The sequence below is a fragment of the Macaca mulatta genome, chromosome 9 (genome assembly GCF_049350105.2).
Source record: "Macaca mulatta isolate MMU2019108-1 chromosome 9, T2T-MMU8v2.0, whole genome shotgun sequence".
Taxonomy (NCBI): domain Eukaryota; kingdom Metazoa; phylum Chordata; class Mammalia; order Primates; family Cercopithecidae; genus Macaca; species Macaca mulatta.
In genome coordinates, this window is record NC_133414.1 from 7,325,249 (window position 1) to 7,348,354 (window position 23,106).

A 23,106-nucleotide genomic window follows, 5' to 3' on the forward strand; every position below is an offset into this window, starting at 1 on the left:
CTGCCTTAGTCTGTCTCCTTCATACTCTGAAGAGTCAGTCTTTATCTGTGGTAAACAATAGCATCTGCAGTGAGGCTCATCACTGTCAGGGGAAAAGGCCTTATATGTAAACACTTCATCATTTCAATTACACGAAAACTATTAGAGCACCTATTCTACCTGACAATTCACTTACTCCCTTACAATTGCTGCTATAAGCAAAATGATTGAACACTGTATTTTTTCTGCACAAAGATTATCAGTCTAGTAATTGTTCTGAGTCAAGAATAAAATCAGGTCTACTCACAGGGAAGCCAGATGACAGGACCTGCTGTGATCCATCCAGATCAGAAGACACCCACGCTTTCCACTGCTGAGCACCTTCTGACTGGCATTGACTCCAGTGCTACTAAAGGAAGCACAGCAGCTGTGACCCTTGCAATCAGGACACACAGACCAACACTGGGCAGTAGGTTCCACAATTTGGCTTTATTTTGCAGTACAGAAATCATTTGGAGCCATTTTGAGACAGAAGTAGAGGCTCTGTCAAGTCAATACTGCATTGCAGCTTGGTCCACTGAAGAAGCCACGCCTGAGATATAAAAGATGCTCTACACTTTACCCGCTTTACGTTTGCTTCCTCTCCCCTTTTCCCTCATCAACTTTATTAGGTTAAAACACCACATACAGGCTTTCTCCAAATGACTCCCTATGTCTGCAGTTTGGTTAGAATTTTATGCCCACATAAACCAAACTTGTGGCTATGCTATTTGGGCCCTGCCATAACATTTGACATAATACAAAATATAAAGTCATAGGGAAAACTTCTGGATGCCGTCCCAAACCGTGGATTATTCAATTTAGAATCTCCTGAACCTCAAGAGGGTAGATGGCACACAACCTGTATGGATCCAGCTCTTGAGAAGCAGAAGCACACAGCTACACTGATTAAAAGATACAAATACTGTCTCAAGTTTTCTGTATTGGTATGCCAATGTTTGTTTAAAACTGATCCTTCACTAGGGGAAAAAAAAAAAAGCCAGTTTGGTTAAATTGAACAGAATGTAACTGCCAATTCTGAATAGCCACTCCATGAAAACAAGTTAATACATAATATTAGAAAGATGAAGGGGAGTATTTACTGGCACACAGCGCTCTTCACTCTCTCCATTTTGATTACAAAAGCAGGCCTTACAATATTGATTTCATATGCATTATTTGCCAAATTTTAAATGTGTCCTAATTAGATAATAACATGTACTGCTGTTAGTCTTCGCCATAGATGTCATTTTTCTTGCGCTTCATTTCCTCAAAGTCAAATTCTGATCCTGTCATCCTCTTGTAGATGTTTTTAATGTCATCACACGTTGTCTCAAAATGAGTGGTGGCATCGTATGTGCGGGAAATAAAGATCTGAAAACAAAAATTACAAAGACTTCAGACTATGGAGGGATGTCTTCCAGTGAAACCTGCCCATATCCTTTTACACCTCCATACTCACCTGGCTTTCCATTCCCAAGTCTTTCGGTACCAGGAGGTCACTGATGCTAACAAATCTGGAGGGAGAGAGAATTCAGTCAGGTGAGCTGGTCCTACACCTGACCGCAGCTCTGCCTGAGATCAACTGAGAGGTACAGATGACTCCCACAGAGCAGCCAGCGGCTACCTGCCTTGCCCTCACATTCGTTCCACCATGGTGGAGCCACAATCAAAAGGCCTCAGTTTGCATCTCGGCAGATATAAAAAAACACAACTCACTTCTGTTCAATTGGTTCCAAGAGCTCCAAAGCTGGTCTGATTTCCTTCTCGGGCTCCTTGGTTTCCACGGTTGTACTAACTATGGCAATGTACTTCCCTTGTGCCGCTACATTGTGCGCAAAGGAGATCATGCAGACATAGATATCTAGAAACAAATAATAACAGCTCACTGCCTCAACTGTGTCCATGTCATGAGGTGTAAGTTAAAATTACTCTCAACGGGCAAGATCTTCTACACTTAAGTGCTAAACTGTGACAAAGCTGGATGTAAAGTACACAAATATTTGACAAGAATTTCTTTTAACCTACTAGAGAATAAGAATTTAAGTGGTAGCAAACTGCTAAACTTTGGAATGAGATCTCTTAACAGCTCTGTCATACCTAACTAAAAAAGCTACCAAACCATATTAACTGTTCTAGGAGATTCTTCCATTCTGGACCTTGCATTTGGAAAGGTTCTGAATGGCTAAGAAAGGATGTACTTAGTACTGATGTCCTCATTTACTTATTAAAGTAATGTAAAATTGCAGGATCCACATAAACCACTTCTGAGTTGGCATAACTTGATAGAATTCTCAATTAGACTTGGTCTGTATTATCACTCATCCAATTAATTGTGTAATTTCCAGAATAGAAAAGCATTTGGATAGGAGAGCATTTAAAGGCAAAAAAAAAAAAACCAAAAAAACCCAAAAAACTATGGGACCTCCTTTATTCTTTCTATACTCACAAGGACCCAGGACCTGCTTGGGAACCTTTCGGAAGATTTAAGTCCAGTCCCTTTGTTCTACAGATCATCTTTTGTGATTGGTTTGTGTGTTTAAACAGTCTGGCTCTGTCACCCAGGTTGGAGGCAGGGATGCAATGACAGCTTACAATAACCTGAAACTCCTGAGCTCAAGTGATCCTCTCCCACCGTACTCTCCCACGTAGCTAGGACTACAGGTGTGTGCACCATGCACGCCTAGCTTTTTTTTTTTTGTAGAGATGAGATCTCACTATGTTACCCAGGCTGGTCTTGAACCCCTGGCCTCAAGCAAGCCTTCTGCCTTGGCCTCCCATGATTTCATTTCTTATATGGGGGTGGAAAAATCATAATACAGATAGCTCTTACCTGTCCCATAAAGCCTGATTACCCTTTTTAAGCTGCATTTTAGATAAAAAGATTTGGGGCTTCTAGTTGAAAGGAAAATGGGAACATCGAAGGGTTACAAACAACTGGCTAAGACAAATAAATTAGGACTTGCAATTTTAGAGCCATGTCCTGATCACAGAAATGAAAGGTAGACACTGCTAGAATCAAATGTAAGTACTAAGATTACAAATAAGGACACAGAAGCAGCTATATCATTAGCTCAAGAATATACTCGGGTCAGTTAACTATTAAGCATAAACCTCCACAGGCACCTACTGTTAGAGCTGGGAGACCCAGGGTTCACCAAGCCCAGTCTGTTCATTCTACAGATGGACACAAGTCCAAGGCTGGCTCCGAGTCGAACCTGTCCACATCAACACAATGCTGCCGGACCAGGAGGAGGTACAATGACGACATTTTTTCCCCATATGTAAACCAATGTCTGTTCACTAATACAGCATACAAAATTAGGAATCTAGGATACAACACAAAGCAAAGTATATCTTACAAAATTCTACCGACATCTGCTGGTCTTCAAACCTCACCTGACTTTCGATTGACTTGGTTCTGTGGAATAATGATCTGGCAGGAGTTGGCATCATTGGTGTTCTTGATGGGGTGGCTGAGGATGCAAATAACTCTGATCACCTGGCCCACTTTTTCTACCCGATCTTTTACATAGCTGGGGTCACAGATGAGCTGCTTACAACGAGCAATCTATAATAAAGCATTTAAGAAGACACTGAAGCTGACAAAGATATATGGAAACACATCCCATGTTCATAGTTTGGAAGACTTAGTATTGTTGAGATATCAAAAACCATCGTAAAGTTCATATTGGTTCCCAAGGGATTGAATTCTGGAACAACCAAAACAATCTTAAGAACAGCAAAGCTGGAGGACTCACTAAAAAGCTACAGTGACCAATTCAGTGTGGTACTGGCATAGTGACAAACGTATGGACCAATGAAACAGAAAAGACAGCCAGAAATAAACCCTCGCATCCACAGTACAGTGATTTCTGACAAAGTTGCAAAGACCATTCAATGAGGGAAAAGCAGTCATTTCAACAAATCGTCCTGGGAAAACTATCCACATGCAAAAGAATGAAGTTGGACCCTACCTGACACCACAAAAACTAACTCAAAATGGAATAAAGACCTAAATGTAGTATCTAAAACTATAAAACTCTTAGAAGAAAACAGTGGAAAAGCTTCCTGACATTGGAGTTGGCAGTAATTCCTTAGATCTAAAACCAAAGACATAGGCAACAAAAAGACTTCATGAAAATAGGATTTCATGAAAATTTTAAAAATTTTGTGCATAGCCAGGCATGGTGGCATGTGCCTGTAACCCCAGCTACTTGGGAGGCTGACAGGAGAATTGCTTGAGCCCAAGACTTTGAGTCCAGCTTGGGTAACACAGAGCAAGACACTGTCTCTCTTAAAAAAAAACAACAAAAAAATTTTTTGCATCAGAAGATACTAATCAAGAGTTTAGGCAACTCACAGAATGAGAGAAAATATCTGCAAATTATACAGCTCATAAGGGATTAATATCCACAATATATCAAGAACCCCTAAAAACAACAAACCCTGATCCAAAAATGATCAAAGGGCTGGGCGCAGTGGCTCACACCTGTAATCCCAGCCCTTTGGGAGGCCAAGATGGGCGGATCACCCGAGGTCAGGAGTTGGAAACCAGCCTGACCAACATGGTAAAACCCCATCTCTACTAAAAATACAAAACTAGCTGGGCATGGTAGCGCACGCCTGTAATCCCAGCTAATCAGGAGGCTGAGGCAGGAGAATTGCTTGAATCTGGGAGATGAAGGTTGTGGTAGCCAAGATCACGCCATTGCACTCCAACCTGGGCAATGAGCAAAACTCCTCTCAAAAGAAAAAAAAAAAAAAATCGAAGGACTTGAATAACATTTTTCCAAAGAAGATATATAGGTGGCCAATAAGCACATGCAAAGATGTTCAACATCACTAATCATAATTTCAGTGAGATACTACCTCACAACCATTAAGACTGCTACTGTCAAAACAGAAAATAAGCGTCAAGGATATGGAGAAACTGGAACTTCTTGTGCACGACTGATGGGAATGTAAAATGGTCCAGCCACTATGAAAAATGGTATGGCAGTTTCTCAAACATTAAAAACAGAATTACCATAAATGATCCAGCAATTCCACTTCTGGGTACACACCCAAAAGAACTAAATGCATGGTCTTGATGAAATATTTGTACATCCATTTTCATAGTAGCATTATTCACAGTAACTAAAACATGGAAGCAATCCAGGTATCCATTAAAGGATGAATGGATAAGCCAACTATGGTCTATCCATACACTGGAATATTATTCAGCCTTAAAAAGGAAATTCTGACACATGCTACAACACAGATGAACCATGGAGGCATCATGCTAAGTGAAATAAGTCACAAAAAAATACAATATTATTCCTTTTATATAAAATATAGTAGTTAAAATCATAGAGAAAGAAAGTAGAATGGTGCTTGCCAGTGGCTAAAAGCAGGGAATGAGGAGTTATTACTCAATTGGTAGTTTCCTTTAGAAGAGGAAAAGTGACGGCGGGCATAGTGGCTCACACCTATAAAATCTCAGCACTTTGGGAGGCCAAGGTGGGTGGATCATCTGAGGTTAGGACCAGACTGGCCAACATGGGGAAACCCCGTCTCTACTAAAAATACAAAAACTAGCCGGGCGTGGTGGTGCGCATCTATAATCCCAGCTACTTGGGAGCTGAGGCAGAAGAATTCGCTTGAATACCGGAGGCAGAGATTGCAGTGACCCAAGATCATGCCACTGCACTCCAGCTTGGGTGACAGAGTAAGACTCCATCTCAAAAAAAAAAAAAAAGAGGAAGTGTTATGGAGATGAATGGTGGTTGTACAACGAAGTGAATACATTTAATACCACTTAACTGTACACTTAACAATGGTTAAGATGGTAAATTCTGGCCGGGCACAGTAGCTGACGCCTGTAATCCCAACATTTTGGAAGGTTGAGGCAGGTGGATCACCTGAGGTCAGGAGTTCGAGACCAGCCTGGCCAACATGGTAAAACCCCGTCTCTACCAAAAATACAAAAATTAGCCAGGCATGGTGGCAGGCGCCTGTAATCCCAGCTACTCAGGAGGCTGAAGCAGGAGAATCACTTGAACCCAGGAGGCGAAAGTTGCAGTGAGCCAAGATCGTGCCACTGCACTCCAGCCTGGGCAACTGAGAAGAAAAAAAAAAAGAAAAATAAAAAAAAAAAACCCGTTTATCTCTATCTCCTAAACAGCTATTATGCTGAAAATACAAGCAGTGTTACTGTCCCTGATGAAGATCTTCCGGTGGAACATGATGTGGAGATGGAAGATAGCGATACTGATGATCCCAACCCCACAAAGGTGGCTGGGTGAAGTTTGTTGGACCCAGGTGGTAAACAGTGCTATTTGCACTGATATGCCTGAGAATTAAGTTAGCATTAACAAAACCTAGTAATGAACATGTCAAACAAAATATGACTTCTTTTGTGCTTTGTAACTTCATTTAAAGTAGATAAGCCAATCACACTACGACAGAGTCAAGATGAAACGGGGTTATAAAGAAGTTGCCTAAAATATATGTTCAAAAGACCCAATTAAGTAACAGTTTAGAAGGCCAGGCACAGTGGCTCATGCCTGTAATCCCAACACTTTGGGAGGCTGAGGCGGGTGAATCACTTGAGGCCGGGAGTTCAAGACCAGCCTAGCCAAAATGGTGAAACCCCTTCTCTACTAAAAAATACAAAATTAGCTACGTGTGGTAGCATGCACCTGTAATTCCCACTGCTCAGGAGGCTGAGGTAGGAGAATCACTTGAACATGGGAGGTGGAGGTTGAAGTGAGCTGAGATCACGCTACTATACTCCAGCCTGAGTGGCAGAGCAAAACGATTTGATGTCTCAAATAAATAATTAAATAACATTTTAGTAGATAAAACACACAAACCTAACATCACCCAGCACAGGAATTTACATCCTCAGGTGTATCACGACTGAGGGCTGTGGGTGCGGAACACCTTGATTCCAATTCTACCTCAGCCATTCATTGAACTGTGTGCCCTTGTAGATGTTTCTTAATTTAAGCCTCCAGGTATAACCTGGACGTAATACCTGCCTCTTAGGATTCTTGTAAGGAATAAAGAGGTTGAAAATGTGCTTCACAAATTATTATCAGGCTTTTTTTGCCCTAAGTCAGTCCTGTATTTTCTCTCCCTTACTCATTGTCCCCTTACACTAGCTACCAAACTCTGATCTCAAACTTTCATTTCCAGTGAGACCTAAACAATTGAAAATGCCCCCCACCCCACCACCCAGGTTTCTACATTCCCACACAGCTTAATATTAAAAAGATAAAGCTTAGATTTTTAGAATTCCAGTGAGACAGTAAAATAGTGCACTTTGAAGTGCGTCCTCTACTGCAAGAACTGTTGCAGATATTAACAGTGTCAAATGGCAGAAGAATTAATTCATATGGTGATAAAGGGAAACAGATCTTTTTTTTTCCTTGTAATTTTTTTTTCAGCGGCATCCACATCACCCGAGAGGTTTCAAGAAAATGCAGAGCCTTCTCAGACCTACTGATTAGAACATGCAATAGAACCAGATTAATGACACTTTATATATAATTCAAATTTGAGAAACACTGCTCAAAACCCCACCCATGTAGGTGGCAAGTATAGTTCAATTTAAATGAAAATTTGGGAGACAGGCACAACCCAAACTCTACAAATACAGAATACTTACTATTTAGAGCTTCCCTATAATGCATATTTTATTATTAAAATAACAACTGACAACAAAAAAAGATGTTTTTTAAAACAAAGCACAGCAACTGTAATTAGTCCTTAGTCACGATAAATACTAACTTCCCATACAGAAATCATATGCATCAGTGTCCACACCAAAATAAGTATTTACAATACACAATTTTCTTCACAAGAACACAGTATTTTTTTCATTTTAAAAGCTACTTACTTCTCCTTCAGATTTTACACCAATTACTTTTCCATTCTGCACAATGATTTCTTCAATGGGTTTATTCAGCATATAGGTACCTCCATAAATAGCACTTAGCCTGGAAAATTTTTAAAATCCCAATTAATATATAATTGTTTCAACTCCTAAAGTCCCCTTCCTTAGATCTTAATGAGTTATAGGTAATATACATTTGTTCAATTTCCTTCTAGAAAGATGTCAGCTTTTTTTTTTTTTTTTTGAGACGGAGTCTCGCTGTGTCACCCAGGCTGGAGTGCAGTGGCGTGATCTCGGCTCACTGCAAGCTCCGCCTCCCGGGTTCACGCCATTCTCCTGCCTCAGCCTCCCAAGTAGCTGAGACTACAGGCGCCCGCCACCACGCCCGGCTAGTTTTTTGTATTTTTAGTAGAGACGGGGTTTCACCATGTTAGCCAGGATAGTCTCGATCTCCTGACCTCGTGATCCACCCGCCTCGGCCTCCCAAAGTGCTGGGATTACAGGCTTGAGCCACCGCGCCCGGCCAGATGTCAGCTTTAAAGTGATTAAAGCATGAAAACAGTCAAAAACACAAACTGATAATCACAGTTGTAAATACCAAGTCAAAAAAAATCACTAACCAGGCACTTGTCTTTCCAGCTGCCCACTTGGCCCTCCTCCAACTGCACTTTCTTCCCTTCCTTTCATTCCTGCTCTAAAGCTTCTTCATAAACGTTCACTCCTGCTCTAAAACTTGCTTCAGTCTCTCCTTCTGCCTTATGCCCCTAGGTCATTCTTTCTTCTGAGGAGAAAAGAAGTGAGGTTGCTGCAGACCCGTACGGATTCATCTCAGCGCGATAACATATTTTGGTGCCTGTGACTGGGATACCTTCCACCAGTAACACACTTTGGTGCTGTGTGACTCAGATACACTCCCTAGTAGTAAGAGACCTGTACACCTCATCATCTTTGGCTGGAGGCGTTCAACCCCCATACACGGTTTTCTTCTCCCCTTTCCACTCTCCTGCTTGCTAACCAACCACCAGAACAGTTCCTCTCGGCTGCAGCAGCTCTGCTTCCACAGCTTATCCCTCAGCTCACCCTGACGGATGGCTCTTCCGGGTGGGAAGGACCTTGGGGTTCACACTGAGTAGACCTGAGACACTAATGGCCCTCCTGGACAGGAGGTTCGCAAGACTGGTGAGGCTAAAGTCTAAAGCCATGCCATGTCTGGGTTTTACTCTGCTTCTTCAACTAAAATCGGCTCTTTCCCAAAAACCCACACTGTCTAATTCTCCTGTTTTTCCTTGTGTGTGTGTGTGTGTGTTCTAAAATGGCCTTGTGCAGTTGTGGGACTATCCACATGAGAGGCAAATCTGCCATTTCTCTGGATTCACGTTCAGGGGAAGGGCAAGGGCAAGGTCAGGGGAACGGCTGACCAGTAATAGCTATATTCGTCTAATCCTCTGGCATATAAATAAAACTATGGACTTAAAACACTGTCAGAGGAACTGGAGGCAGTGGTTCACGCCTAATGCCACCACTTTGGGAGGCCGAGGTCAGCAGATGGCTTCAGCGCAGGAGTTTTGAGACCAGCATGGGCAACATGGTGAAACCCTGTTTCTACAAAAAATACAAAAATTAACCAGGCACGGTGGCGCTCATCTGTAGTCCCAGCTACCTGGAATGCTGAAGTGGCAGTATCACTTGAGCCTGAGAGGTCGAGGCTGCAGTAAGCTGTGATCACACCACTGCACTCTAGCCCGGGTAACAAAGCAAAATGCTGTCTCAAAAAAAGATTGTCATAAAGGGGGGAAAAAAGGCAGCACTGGAGAACGACTTAAAGCAGCAAAAACTGGAGACTGAAAACACTCTTGAAAGGAACGAACTGGGTGAGATCTTTATGTGGTTTATAGGGTTTTCCCCTCAGGCAGCAACTTCCCTAGTCATTGCAACATGGCACAGCTAGAACAGAAGCACAGCGCCTGCAGTCTTACTGATTTGAGATGTGACAGAATTTGGGGTGGCCAAAGGAGATGAAAATTGTAGGGAAAAATTTCACAAAAGAGGGAGCCTCAAAAGAAGGAGCCAACAAATCTATGATAAAGGCCGGGCGCGGTGGCTCAAGCCTGTAATCCCAGCACTTTGGGAGGCCGAGACGGGCGGATCACGAGGTCAGGAGATCGAGACCATCCTGGGTAACACAGTGAAACCCCGTCTCTACTAAAAATACAAAAACTTAGCCGGGCGAGGTGGCGGGCGCCTGTAGTCCCAGCTACTCGGGAGGCTGAGGCAGGAGAATGGCGTGAACCGGGGAGGCGGAGCTTGCAGTGAGCTGAGATCCGGCCACTGCACTCCAGCCTGGGTGACAGAGCGAGACTCCGTCTCAAAAAAAAAAAAAAATCTATGATAAAATCTATTCAAATCCTTAACTACCTCCAAAAGTGCTTCTACAGGAGGGAGAAGCCACGGAATCCACCAGAAAGAAACAGCTGAAAGGCTCAAAGAGGTTAGGAGAGATTATAGAGGATGGGCAGAAGAAAAAATGTGAAGTTTGAAGTTTAAAATTGCCATGTTCAAAGGAGCTTGCTTACTCCAGAGGAGTAACGTTTAAGAATCAGCAGAAGGCCACTTGCGCGTGTGACATCGTGGCGCCGTGCGTGGCAGCGGCAGCAGCGCAGATGGCAGGCCCGTGGAGCAGTGCTGGAGGAGGGAGTGGCGAGGCTGTTGCTCCCTCTGCGCCCACTGCTGGCTCTTGGGGTGCAGAGAGGGGCTGCAGTCTCTGTGGCTGCATCTCGCTTCCCTGCAGTCCCCTCCGTGTTCCCCGGCGCCACCACTCCCCTTCCTAAGGCTGCCGCTTACCCCGGGGTCTATGGAAATAATGGATCCCTCAACCTGGCTCATCAACAGAGCTGATGAGCAGACCATTAGCAACTACAAAGAAGCTATTTCATTTCTTGTCACAAAAAGGCTGCAGCAAATCCTTCGGAAGCCTTGTGAAGCTGACAGTCTGAGCAGGCTCATCTTTGGCTGCAATTGCAAAGGGATAGGAAACAGCGCTTCCTCATTCAAGAGAGGTGGAAAAGGGCCCAGCGTAAAGAAAGATTGAAACCCCAGGCCGGGCGCGGTGGCTCACGCCTGTAATCCCAGCACTTTGGGAGGCCGAGGCAGGTGGATCACGAGGTCAGGAGATCGAGACCATCCTGGCTAACACGGTGAAATCCCATCTCTACTAAAAATACAAAAAATTAGCCGGGCGAGGTGGTGGGCGCCTGTAGTCCCAGCTACTCGGGAGGCTGAGGCAGGAGAATGGCGGGAACCCGGGAGGCGGAGCTTGCAGTGAGCCGAGATCGCGCCACTGCACTCCAGCCTGGGCGAAAGAACAAGACTCAATCTCAAAAAATAAATTTTTTAAAATGTTTAAAAAAAAAAAAAAAAAAAGGAAGCCCAGCAGAACACAGGATGTAGCTAGACATCTCACAAACCCTCTGCTGAGGATGCAGAGGGCCAGAGCCCCCTTTCTCAGAAGTACAGCCCTTTCACAGAGAAATGCCTGCCTGAGATTCAAGGGATCTTTGACAGGGATCCAGACAGGCTACTACTTTTACTTCAGCAAAAGAGTGAGCCAGCAGAGCCGTGTATTGGAAGCAAAGGCCCAAAAGATAAAACAATATAGAGAAGCAGATTTGAAGAGGCATGTAGAATTCCTTGTGGCTGAGAATGAAAGACTAAGAAAGTAAACAACTAAAGGCTGCAAAGGCCAGACTTCCAAAAAGTCCAATAGAAAAGGAGCTGGATGTAGATGCTGATTTTGCAGAAAAGTCAGTTATGGAGCTTGCCACCACATTCAGAAACTGCTACAGCCTCTTCATCCTGATAGAAGTCTGCAGCAAATACCAGGAAAGCCAAGGACATTCCAATCCCCAATCTTCCTCCCTTGGATTTTCCATCTCCAAAACTTCCCCCTATGGAGCTCTCTGAGGATATTCTGAAAGGATTTATGAATAATTAAAATGGAAGGCCACAGAAGAGGAGAGAACAGGAAATAATGTGGTAACAGTTAATCCAGCAAAAAAACATTAAAAAGGAAAACCACACAGAAGGGTAATCCCGGAAATGCTTCATCTGGCAGACTGTGGAAGAAGAGGCATTGCCAGGACTTGGCAAACAGTCACTGTGAAATGTGTCACGTATCTGATTCACCGACTCAAGCTAATGATTCCGACTTGGTAGACACTAAACTCATGGAAGCTCAGTTTCTCCAGATACAAACCAAATGGCTACATAGAATAATTTTTTCAAGCAACAATTACTTTCCTTGCCTTCAGGGTTAAAATGCATGAAAGTTGTGCCAGGCACGGTGGTTCATCATGCCTGCAATCCCAGCACTTTGAAAGGCCGAGGCAGGTGGATCACCTGAGGTCAGGAGTTCAAGACCAGTGTGGCCAACATGGTGAAACCCCATCTCTACAAAAAAATACAAAAATCAGCCGGGCATGATGGCAGATGCCTGTAATCCCAGCTACTTGGGAGGCTGAAGTGAGAGAATCACTTAAACCCAGGAGGAAGAAGTTGCAGTGAGCCAAGATCATGCCATTGCACTCCAGCCTGGGTGACAGAACAAGACTCCATCTCAAAACAGTCACCTCACAAAAGAAGACATTTATGCAGCCAACAAACGTATGAAAAAAAGCTCATCATCACTGGTCATTAGAGAAATACAAATCAAACCCACAAAACCACGAGAAACCATCTCACGCCAGTTGGAATGGCGATCGTTAAAAAGTCAGGAAACAGCAGATGCTGGAGAGGATGTGGAGAAATAGGAATACTTTTACACTGTTAGTGGGAGTGTAAATTAGTTCAACCATTATGGAAGACAGTGCGGCGATTCCTCAAGGATCTAGAACCAGAAATACCATTTGACCCAGCAATCCCATTACTGGGTATATACCCAAAGGATTATAAATCATTCTACTATAAAGGCACATGCACATGTACATTTATTGAAGCACTGTTCACAATAGCAAAGACTTGGAACCAACCCAAACGCCCATCAATGATAGACTGGAGAAAGAAAATGTGGCACATATATACCATGGAATACTATGCAGCCATAAAAAAGGATGAGTTCATGTCCATTGCAGGGACATGGATGAAGCTGGAAACCATCATTCTCAGTTAACTAACACAGGAATAGAAAACCATACACATGTTCTCATTCATAAGTCAGAGTTGAACAATGAGAACACATGGACACAGGGAGGGGGACATCACACACCAGGGCCTGTCAGGGGATAGGGGGATAGGAAGGGACAGCATTAGAAGTACCTAATGTAGATGATGAGTTGATAAGCACAACAAACCACCATGGCACATGTATACCATGTAACAAACCTGCACGTTCTGCACATGTATCCCAGAAAAAGTATAACAAAAAAAAGTATAAAGGTATGCTATGTATAATTAATCTATAATGCCATAAATGATCATGCAAAACCTAAATAATATGGTGGCCCGAAGGGCTGCCTTGTAATTGAAACATGCTTTCTTTCATGTATTGACTGTATGCACTTTGTTAATGTGCATTTTGTTTAATTAAGTTGTGTAAGAGACACACCTTTCTAGATGAAACTATATGTGTGTGCTACACTTTGCACTACTCTTAATGATAACCTCAAGACTATCAGGAGAAATTTCCATTTTATGAAGAAAGGAACCAAATTATTAGTTATGCTTTTTTAAACAAATTACCAGTTTACTTAATTAATAAGGGTGCATTTTAAGTTCTAACTTTATTGTATAATGTATTATTTAAAAATACCAAGGAGGAAATATCATTTGCTTTTAATGATGCATGAGTAGAAGCAATGCTAGTTGGCAGTATCTGATTGTAAGAAATCAATAAAGTAATTGTGTTTAAAAAAAAAATCAGCAAACAACAAAAGGAAAAACTAAAAAAGACCCACTTTAACAAGGTGTAAAATCCAGTCACCACCAATGCAAGATGAACAGTCAATAATTCAACTGCCTACTCAAACCAAAACCAACTTTTCAGAAGAAGAATCCAGCATCTCAACAAACTATCGATTCATGTGTCCAGTGTACAATCCAAAATTACTAGACATGGGAAGAAACAGAAAACTGTGATCCAAAGAAAACAGAAAGACAAATAATAAAAACAGATGCCCAATGTTAAAATATGCAGGAGTTTAAAAGCAGCTATTATAAATATGCTCAAGGATATTATTATGTGTTCAAGAATATGTTCAAGAATATCCTTGTTCAAAGATACATATTCAAGGATAAATATGTTATAAATGTACTCAAAGAGTCGAGTAAATAGAGAATATCACAAAAATGAAAACTATAGGCCGAGCATGGTGATTCATGCCTGTAATACCAGCACTTTGGGAGGCTGAGGCAGGCGGATCACAAGGTCAGGAGATGAGACCATCCTGGCCAACATGGAGAAACCCCGTCTCTACTAAAAATACAAAAATTAGCCAGGCGTGGTGGCGCATGCCTGTAATCCCAGCTACTCAGGAGGCTGAGGCAGCAGAATCGCTTGAACCTGGGAGGCAGAGGTTGCAGTGAGCCGAGATCGCGCCACTGCACTTTAGCCTGGGCGACTCCGTCTCGAAAAAAAAATAAGAAAAAAGAAAATTATAAAAAACGGAAACTCTAGATCTAGACAGTATAAAAAAATTAAAAATCACTGAATGAGATTAACAGCCTATTGAAAATAGCAGAAAAGGTCAGTGAACTTGAAGCCACATGAAGAGGCATTCTCCAATATGAAGCACAGAAAGGGGAAAAAAAAGTTTGATACTTTTTCTTTTTGTAAGAGACAGGGTCCTGCTCTGTCACAGACTAAAATGCAGTCCTAAGATCACGGCTCACTGCAGCCTCAACCTCCCAGGCTCAAGGGATCCTCCCACCTCAGCCTCCCGAATAGCTGGACTACAGGCATGCATCACCACACCCAGCTAATTTTTTGTGTTTTTCTGGAGACAGGGTTTTGCCAAGTTGCCCAGGCTGGTCTCAAACCCCTGGACTTCAAGCGATCCACCTGCTTCACCCTCCCAAAGTGCTGGCATTTGGAATTGCAGGTATGAGCCACCATGCTCACTTAAGCCCAGAAGTTCGACACCAGCCTGGGCAACATGGTGAGACTCCATCTCTACAAAAATACAGAAGTTAGCCAGGTGTGGTGCATGCCTGTAGTCCCTGCTACTCAAGAGGCTGAGATGGGAGGATCCCTTTAGCCCAGGAGGCAGAGGTTGCAATGAGCCAAGATCATGCCACTGCACTCCAGCCTGGGTGACAGGGTGAGACCATGTCTCAAAGAAAAAAAAAAAAGACCAAACTATAAATATAAGGGAACTTAATGTGACAAAACCATCTACCAAAAAAAAAAAAAAAGAAACTATACAAAACATATTTAATAGTAAAACATTTACTAGATTCCCCGTAAGACTGGTAACAAAGCAAGGACATCCATTCTCATCACTGCAACGTTATCAGGAAGTCCTAACAAGTGCAATAAAGGTAAGTGGGGGAAAAAACACATAAAAGTGGTAAGAGAAGAATCTCTTTATTCACAGATGACATGACCGTGTAGAAGGAAGATTCTAAGAAATATATAAAACTAGAAAAACTAGTAAGTGAACTAGTAAAACTTAAGTATAAGATCATAGCATACAACGTCAACATACAAATATTTCTGTATACTAGCAGCCAACAATTTCAACACAAAAGTAAGACAATTTCATTAACAGCAGCATCAATACAAAGAGATCTGAACAAAAATGTGATAGATCTCTACAATGAAAGCTATAAAACACTGCTGAGAAGAAAACCTAAATACATGGAGAACAATCATATTTATGAACTGGCAGACTCAGCATAATTAAGATGATCATTTTCTCCAAACTGATCTACAGATTTAACTCAATACCAAAATCCCAGCAAGCATTTTTCCTAGAAATTGACAACCTGGTTTTAAAAATGCATATGGAAATACGAAGGACCTAGAACAGCCAAAACAAATTCTGAAGAAAAAGTTGGAGAAAGTGTTATCACCTACTTCAAGACTTAATATAAAACTATAATTATCCAGACAGTGTAGTACTGGCATAGGAAATACAAATCACTGAAATAAAACTGAGTCCCAAAACGAACTCATACATAGCCAACTGATCTCCCACAAAGCACCAAGACCACCTAGAAAAAAGGAAGTCTTTCCAACAGATGCAGCTAAAACAACTAAATATTGGTATATAAAAAAAAAAGAATAAACTTCAAGTGAACCTCAAGTTTTACCTCATCCCACACACCAACACTGTTTCAAGATGAATCAGATTTAAATACACAAGTAAAATTATACAACTTCTTTAAAAAAAAAAAAAAAAAAACAATAGGAGAGTATTTCTGTGCCCTTGGGGGCAAGTAAAAGACTTCTAAAATAGGACTCAAAAGGCTATAAACATTTTTAAAAAATTTTTTTTTTTAAATATACTGGACTTCATCAAAATGCAACACTTCTAGGCCAGGCGCTGTGGCTCACGCCTGTAATCCCAGCACTTTGGGAAGCCAAGGCAGGAGGATCACTTGAGGTCAGGAGTTAGAGACCAGCCTGGTCAATATGGCAAAACTCCATGTGTACTCAAAATACAAAAATTAGCCAGGCGTGGTGGCGCACGCATGTAGTCTCAGCTACTCAGGAGGCTGAGACACGAGAATTGCTTGAACCTGGGAGGCAGAGGTTGTAGTGAGCCAAGATCGTACCAATGCACTCTAGACTGGGTGACAGAGCAAGACTCTGTCTCAAAAACACAGTTAACACTTATGCTTATCAAAAGACCAGCCATAAACTGGGAGAAAATATTCTTAAAAATACATATATGACAAAAGACTTGCCCCCAGAATACACCAAGATCTCCTACAAGTCAAAAATAGACAAACCAATCTTTAGAAATGTGCAAAAGACTTGAATAATCACAGCACAAAATTATACAAATGGTCAATAAGCTCATGAAAAGGTGAGCAACATGAGTCAAGAAATGCAAATTAAAACCATAATGAGATAGCATTGCACACCCACTTGGGCAATTAAAATTAAAAAGACAATACTAAATGTTGACAAAGATGTGGAGCAACTAGAACTCTCACACGCTGCTGAGTGTATACACAACGACACAACCACTCCAGAACACTGTTTTACAGTTTCGTATGAAGTCAGACTTCTGTCTGCCATATCAGTCAGCAATTTCACTCCCGGTATTTACCCAGAAGAAATGAAAACCTATATCCCCACAGAAAGACTTTTACATGAAAATTTCAGTGCCTTCATTCATAACAGCCAAAAACTGAAAATGAACCAGATGTCCACCAAAAGCAGAATTGTATGTTCATATAATGTATATAATGGAATTCTACTCAACAATTAAAAAAAAAGAATTGGCCAGGCGCAATGGCTCACACCTGTAATCCCAGCACATTGGGAGGCCAAGGCGGGTGGATCACCTGAGATCAGGAGTTCAAGACCTAACCAACATGGTGAAACCCCATTACTACTACATACAAAAAATTAGCTGGGTGTGGTGGCGCATGCCTGTAATCCCAGCTCCTTGGGAGGCTGAGGCAGGAGAATCACTTGAACCCAGGGGGTGGAGGTTGCAGTGAGCTTTCACCACTGCACTCCAGCCTGGGCAACAAGAGCAAAACTCCATCTCAAAAAACAAAAGAATTAATGGCACATGCACCAATATGGATGAATCTCAAAAATATGAAAAAGACACAAATGGGAACATAGTGTATTATTCCTTTCACCTGAACTTTGAAAACAAGCAAAAGTAATGTATAGTGACAGAAATCACAGATTTAGTTGCTGGGGGTGGGGAACAGTATTCATTATGAGGTGACACAAGGGAACTTTATGGGGTGAGGAAAATGTTCTATACCTTCACTCAGGTTTTAGTTAAACCCAGGACAGGGATAGGTCTATACATTTATCAAACTGTTTTTAATATATATATTATTTATAAAATGAAAAAATACAAGAATAGCTACTCCTGCTCGCTTCTGGTGTCCATTTACATGAAATATATTTTTCCACCCCTTTACCTTAAGTTTATGAGTCCATGTGTGTCTGGTGAATCTCTTGAAGACAGCAGATACTTGGTTGGTGAGTTCTTAATCCATTCTGCTATTCTGTATCTTTAAAGCGGAGCATGTAGGCCATTTATATTCAACATTAGTATTGGGATCTGAGGTACTATTCTATTCATCATGCTATTTGTTTGCCTGAACACCTTGGTTTTTTTTTCTTCACTGTGTTACTGTTTTATAGGTCCTATGTGATTTATGCTTTAAGCAGATTCAATTTTGGTATTCTGATAATTTGTTTCAAGATTTGGAGCTCCTTTTAGTAGTTCTTGTAGTGCTGGCTTGGTAGTGGCGAATTCTCTCAGCACTTGTTGATGTGAAAAAGACTACTTCCCTTCATTTATGCAGCTTTGTTTCACTGGATACAAAATTATTGGCTGATAACTGTTTTAAGGAGGCTAAAGATAGGACCCCAATCCCTTCTAGCTTTTAGGGTTTCTGCTGAGAAATCTGTTAATCTGATAGGTTTTCCTTTATAGGTTACCTGAGGCTTTTGCCTCACAGCTCTGAAGATTTCACACCTCACTTTCCTTCATCTTGACTTTAGATAACCTGATGACTATGTGCCTAGGCGATGATCTTTTTGCGATGAATTTCCCAGGTGTTCTTTAAGCTTCTTGTATTTGGATGTCTAGATCTCTAGCAAGGCCGGGGATGTTTTCAATTATTCCCTCAAATTTGTTTTCCAAACTTTTAGATTCCTCTTCTTCCTTGGGAACACCGATTATTCTTAGGCTTGGTCGTTTAACAAAGTTATTGGAGGCTGTGTTGTTTGTTTTTTTTTTTTTTTTGTCTTTGTCAGATTGGGCTAATTCAAAAGCCTTGCCTTTGAACTCTGAAATTCTTTCTTCTACTTATTCAATTCTATTGCTGAGACTTTCCATTGCATTTTGCATTTCTCTAAATGTGTCCTTGATTGTCAGAAGTTGTGATTATTTATGCTATTTCACTGGAAATTTTTCCATTTATATCCTGTATCTTTTTTTTTATTTTGCTAAGTTGAACTTCACCTTTCTTTGGTGCGTCCTTGATTGGCTTAATAATGACCCTGTGAATTCTTTTACTGGCAATTCAGAGATTTTTGTCTTGGTTTAGATCCATTGCTGGTGAGCTAGTTGACCTTTTCAGGGTGTCAAAGAACCCTGTTTTGTCATATAACCCCAGTTGTTCTTCCAGTTCCTTCTCATTTGGGTAAACTATGTCAGAGGGAAGATCTGGAACTCAAGGGCTGCTGTTTAGATTCTTTTGTCCCCCAGGGGTGCTCCCTTGATGTGGTGCTCTCCCCTTTCCCTTAGGGATGGGGATTCCTGAGAGCCAAACTGCAGTGATTGTTATTTCTCTTCTGGATCTAGCCGCCCAGTGGAGATACCAGGCTCCAAGCTGATACTGGGGAATATCTGCAAAGAGTCCTGTTATGTGATCTGTCTCCAGGTCTCTCAGCCATGGATACCAGCACTTACTCCAGTGGAGGTAGTAGGAGTGTGAAGTAGATTCTGTGAAGGTCCTTGGTTGTATTTTTGTTAAGTGCGCTGGTTTTGTGTTGGCTGGCCTCCAGCCAGGAGTTGGCGCTTACAAGAGCACATCAGCTACAGTTGTATAAAACTGGATTTTTTTTTTAACTGAAGATCCGTGCATATTGTTATATGTTAATTTTATTTCAATAAAAACAAAAAGCATCGTATAACTCATAGACTGATCTCATCTCATTATTTAAACTATATCTCATATACACATTATGTTGAAGACGAGGTTTTGGATCAGTGAGGTTTTAGCTAATAGGTTAAACATAGGCTCTTACCTTGCAAATCCTTGGGGCAGTTCTCCAAGGCCATAGAGTGGATAAAGGTATGGGCTTTTGCCATATCTTGCCAAAGACTCACTGTAAAGTTTAATTCTATTAATGGTTTCATAACATGGTTGATCTAAGTAGCTGGAGAAAAGGAAATGAGTATTAGGAAAGGGTTTTAGTCTTCATTCATGATGTTCAATTTATAATTTTTTCTGAAGAGATTTCAATCCACTATCTTCATTTTGTTTTTTTTTTTTGTTTTTTGAGACAGGGTCTCACTCTGTCACCTAGACTGGAGTGCAGTGGTGCAATCTCGGCTCACCACAACTTACACCTCCCAGGCTCAAGTGATTCTTCTGCCTCAGCCTCCCAAGTAGCTGGAATTACAGATGCGCACCACTACCTCCCAGCTAATTTTTGTATTTTTATTAGAGAGGGGGTTTCGCCATGTTGGCCAGGCTGGTCTTGAACTCCTAACCTCAAATGATCCAGCCAGCTTGGCCTCCTAAAGTGCTGGGATGACAGGCGTGAGCCACGGCGCCCGGCCTCTGCCTTTATATGTCACTTAAGAGGTCCAAACAACTAATTCCAACTAGAACCTCTGCCTTCATAGTGTAATATGGCTAAGTGTTTGTTTTGTTAGAATTTCCACTTGGAAGAATTGGGAAATTTAGTGAGAATTTCAAGAAAAATACAAATCTGAAAACCAAAATACTTACTCATCAGTTCTATAAAGTGCAAGAGCATGCCCAGTAAAATCTATAACATCTTGACCCAAATCAAATTTCTTATACACCTCTCGCATTGTGGTCTTCTTAGGATCAATGCCTTCAAAAGTTCTTGGATCTTTTTCATCGAAGTTGGCGACATACACTAGGAATTTCCTGAAGCGACGTTTTTCAAACAGTCCCATTAGGCCTAAATAAGAAAGTATTTTTCACAAAGCACATTCACAATCAGACATTGAGGAGAACAAAGTATGAGAGCAAAGTTTACACATGCCATGTTATCAACTGCAGATGCAGGATGCAATTTTTTTTTTTTTTTTTGGATGGAGTCTTGCTCTGTCACCTAGGCTAGAGTGCCATGGCGCGATCTCAGCTCACTGCAACCTCTGCCTCACGGGTTCAAGTGATTCTCCTGTCTCAGCCTCCCGAGTAGCTGGGATTATACGCGACCACCATTATGCCCAGCTAATTTTTGTGCTTTTAGTAGAGACAAGGTTTACACCATGTTAAGCTGGTCTCAAACTCCTGACCTCAGGTGATCCGCTCACCACAGCCTCCCAAAGTGCTGGGATTACAGGCATGAGCCTCCGCGCCTGACCAAATGCAGGATGCAATTTAAGATATGGGAGTTTACACAGCATGGCTTCCAGTTTCACAACACTTTAAGATAAACTGACTCCATTATAACAGGTCACTTATAAAGTCTTCAATTTTACTATACAATTACAAGTAATTAAAACCAGAACCTAAGTGAATGAAAAATGTCAAATTTGTTTCTTACTAGGTACAAGGTAAATGTGACTCTGAACAAGTATCCATGAAGCCATCCATCTGAAGAGTCTTCCTTTGACAACTGTGATCTACACTCAGGCAATTGCCTAAATTCTGAATGCTCTTCCTTTTCTGCCTCTGTATGCTAAGATACAACCGGGCATTTTATGATAACAGTTTAAGATACCAAGAACAAACTGACCTCAGTAAAATTTACATGATGCTGCTGCTGCTAGTCACTTACTTTACTGAAGTCCTACATAAGCAACCAATTCACTGCATTTTACACTAAAAAACAGAAGAAGCCACAAATGACCACTTTATAAATCCTCAGCTTTTACTACTAGGCTGTATTTCAACTAATCATAGATGATAGACAAATAGCCAATAAAAAAGAAAATTTTCTGGTTTTATCTCCCTTCTCCCCCCTTTCCTAAGCTGTATAGCTATTTTTAAAATACAACTACAGTTTTAAAAACAAACTCTCAAACGTTTCTATTGACAGCTTAATGTTTTGATAGATTTAATATTACAGCCAAGATCATTTTCCACCCAACAAAACTGAAAATTAAAACCATGAGGCTGGTCGGGTCGTGGTGGCTCACGCCTCTAATCCCAACACTTTGGGAGGCTAAGGCGGGTGGATCACTTGAGGTCAGGAGTTCAAGACCAGCCTGACCAACATGGTGAAACCCCGTCTCTACTAAAAATACAAAATTAGCTGGGTGTGGTGGAGCACGCCTGTAATCCCAGCTACGTGGAAGGCTGGAGCAGGAGAATCACTTTAACCCAGGAGTCGGAGATTGCACTGAGCCGAGACTGCGCCATTGCACTCCAGCCTGGGCAACAAAAGCGAGACTCCATCTCAAAAAAAAAAAAAAAAAGAAACATGAGGCTATTAATGACAACTGACTACGTTTAATTTTTTTAAAATTAAGATTTACAACTCAGCCTTTTAAATGGACGGAATGTACACATAGTAAAGGCATAAGGCTGAATAGAAATATCCTATTACCACATCAGCACCATCCTTAAGACACAGGTGTAGTTGTCAGAGCTGGGTGTAAGACAGGCAAAAGGAAACATGAATCACTATTTCAATGCAATTAAAACTTAGGTATCATATTCCGGTCGGCACAGCCTGTCAGAACCTAAAGCTATTACTAACAGTTATTTTGGAGTATCTCCCAACTTTTGTTTATTTAATAGAAACTTGAGTTGCTGTTACCAACTTCTGTTTTAATCAAAATCAAAATCTATCATGTTCCTTTCTCTTTCCTCTCCTTTATTTTTCCTCCATTACCTGATCCTTACCCAGAGAGGGACAGAAATCAGTGCCGCTCCCGTTTTACACAGCACAGAGAGACGTCCTAGCTGTTTTTCCATCCCTTAATTCCATGTTGCTATGCATGGCGCCAAATAGTGGTCTCAATGACTAGCTGTTATGGCACCAGAACCAGATATAATTGTATTACAAACACTCCAGACACCCAGTGCTCATTCTGAAAAATTCCTAATTGAAAAAGTTCAAATCAATGTGTTTCCTACTGTGTTTAATTTTTTTTTCCATAGAAACAAGGTCTCGTCATGTTGCCCAGGCTCCTAAAGTGTTGGAACCACAGGTGTGAGCCACTGCACCTAGTCCTACTGTGTAATTTCTTACAACTACTATTTATCTATGCTGATGCCATCCCAGATCACCTTATTTAAAGCATCCTTCTCACACTCCCTCCTTCCTCTTTCCCCACAGCAATGTATCACCATTGGAT

At 41.5% G+C, this 23,106-nt stretch overlaps 1 protein-coding gene and 1 pseudogene across 1 annotated transcript in view; one reads left to right on the forward strand and one right to left on the reverse strand.

Moving 5' to 3' along the window:
* Positions 1-449: 449 nt before the first annotated feature.
* Positions 450-23,106, reverse strand: part of GDI2 (GDP dissociation inhibitor 2) — a 48,642-nt gene continuing 25,985 nt past the window's right edge. Inside the window, 7 exon segments of the mRNA NM_001258168.1 lie at positions 450-1,392; positions 1,481-1,535; positions 1,738-1,882; positions 3,418-3,589; positions 7,904-8,003; positions 19,848-19,979; positions 20,558-20,756. Of these exon segments, the coding sequence (NP_001245097.1) occupies positions 1,246-1,392; positions 1,481-1,535; positions 1,738-1,882; positions 3,418-3,589; positions 7,904-8,003; positions 19,848-19,979; positions 20,558-20,756 (950 nt within the window). The 3' untranslated portion in view covers positions 450-1,245.
* Positions 10,761-11,871, forward strand: LOC100424953 (uncharacterized; annotated as a pseudogene).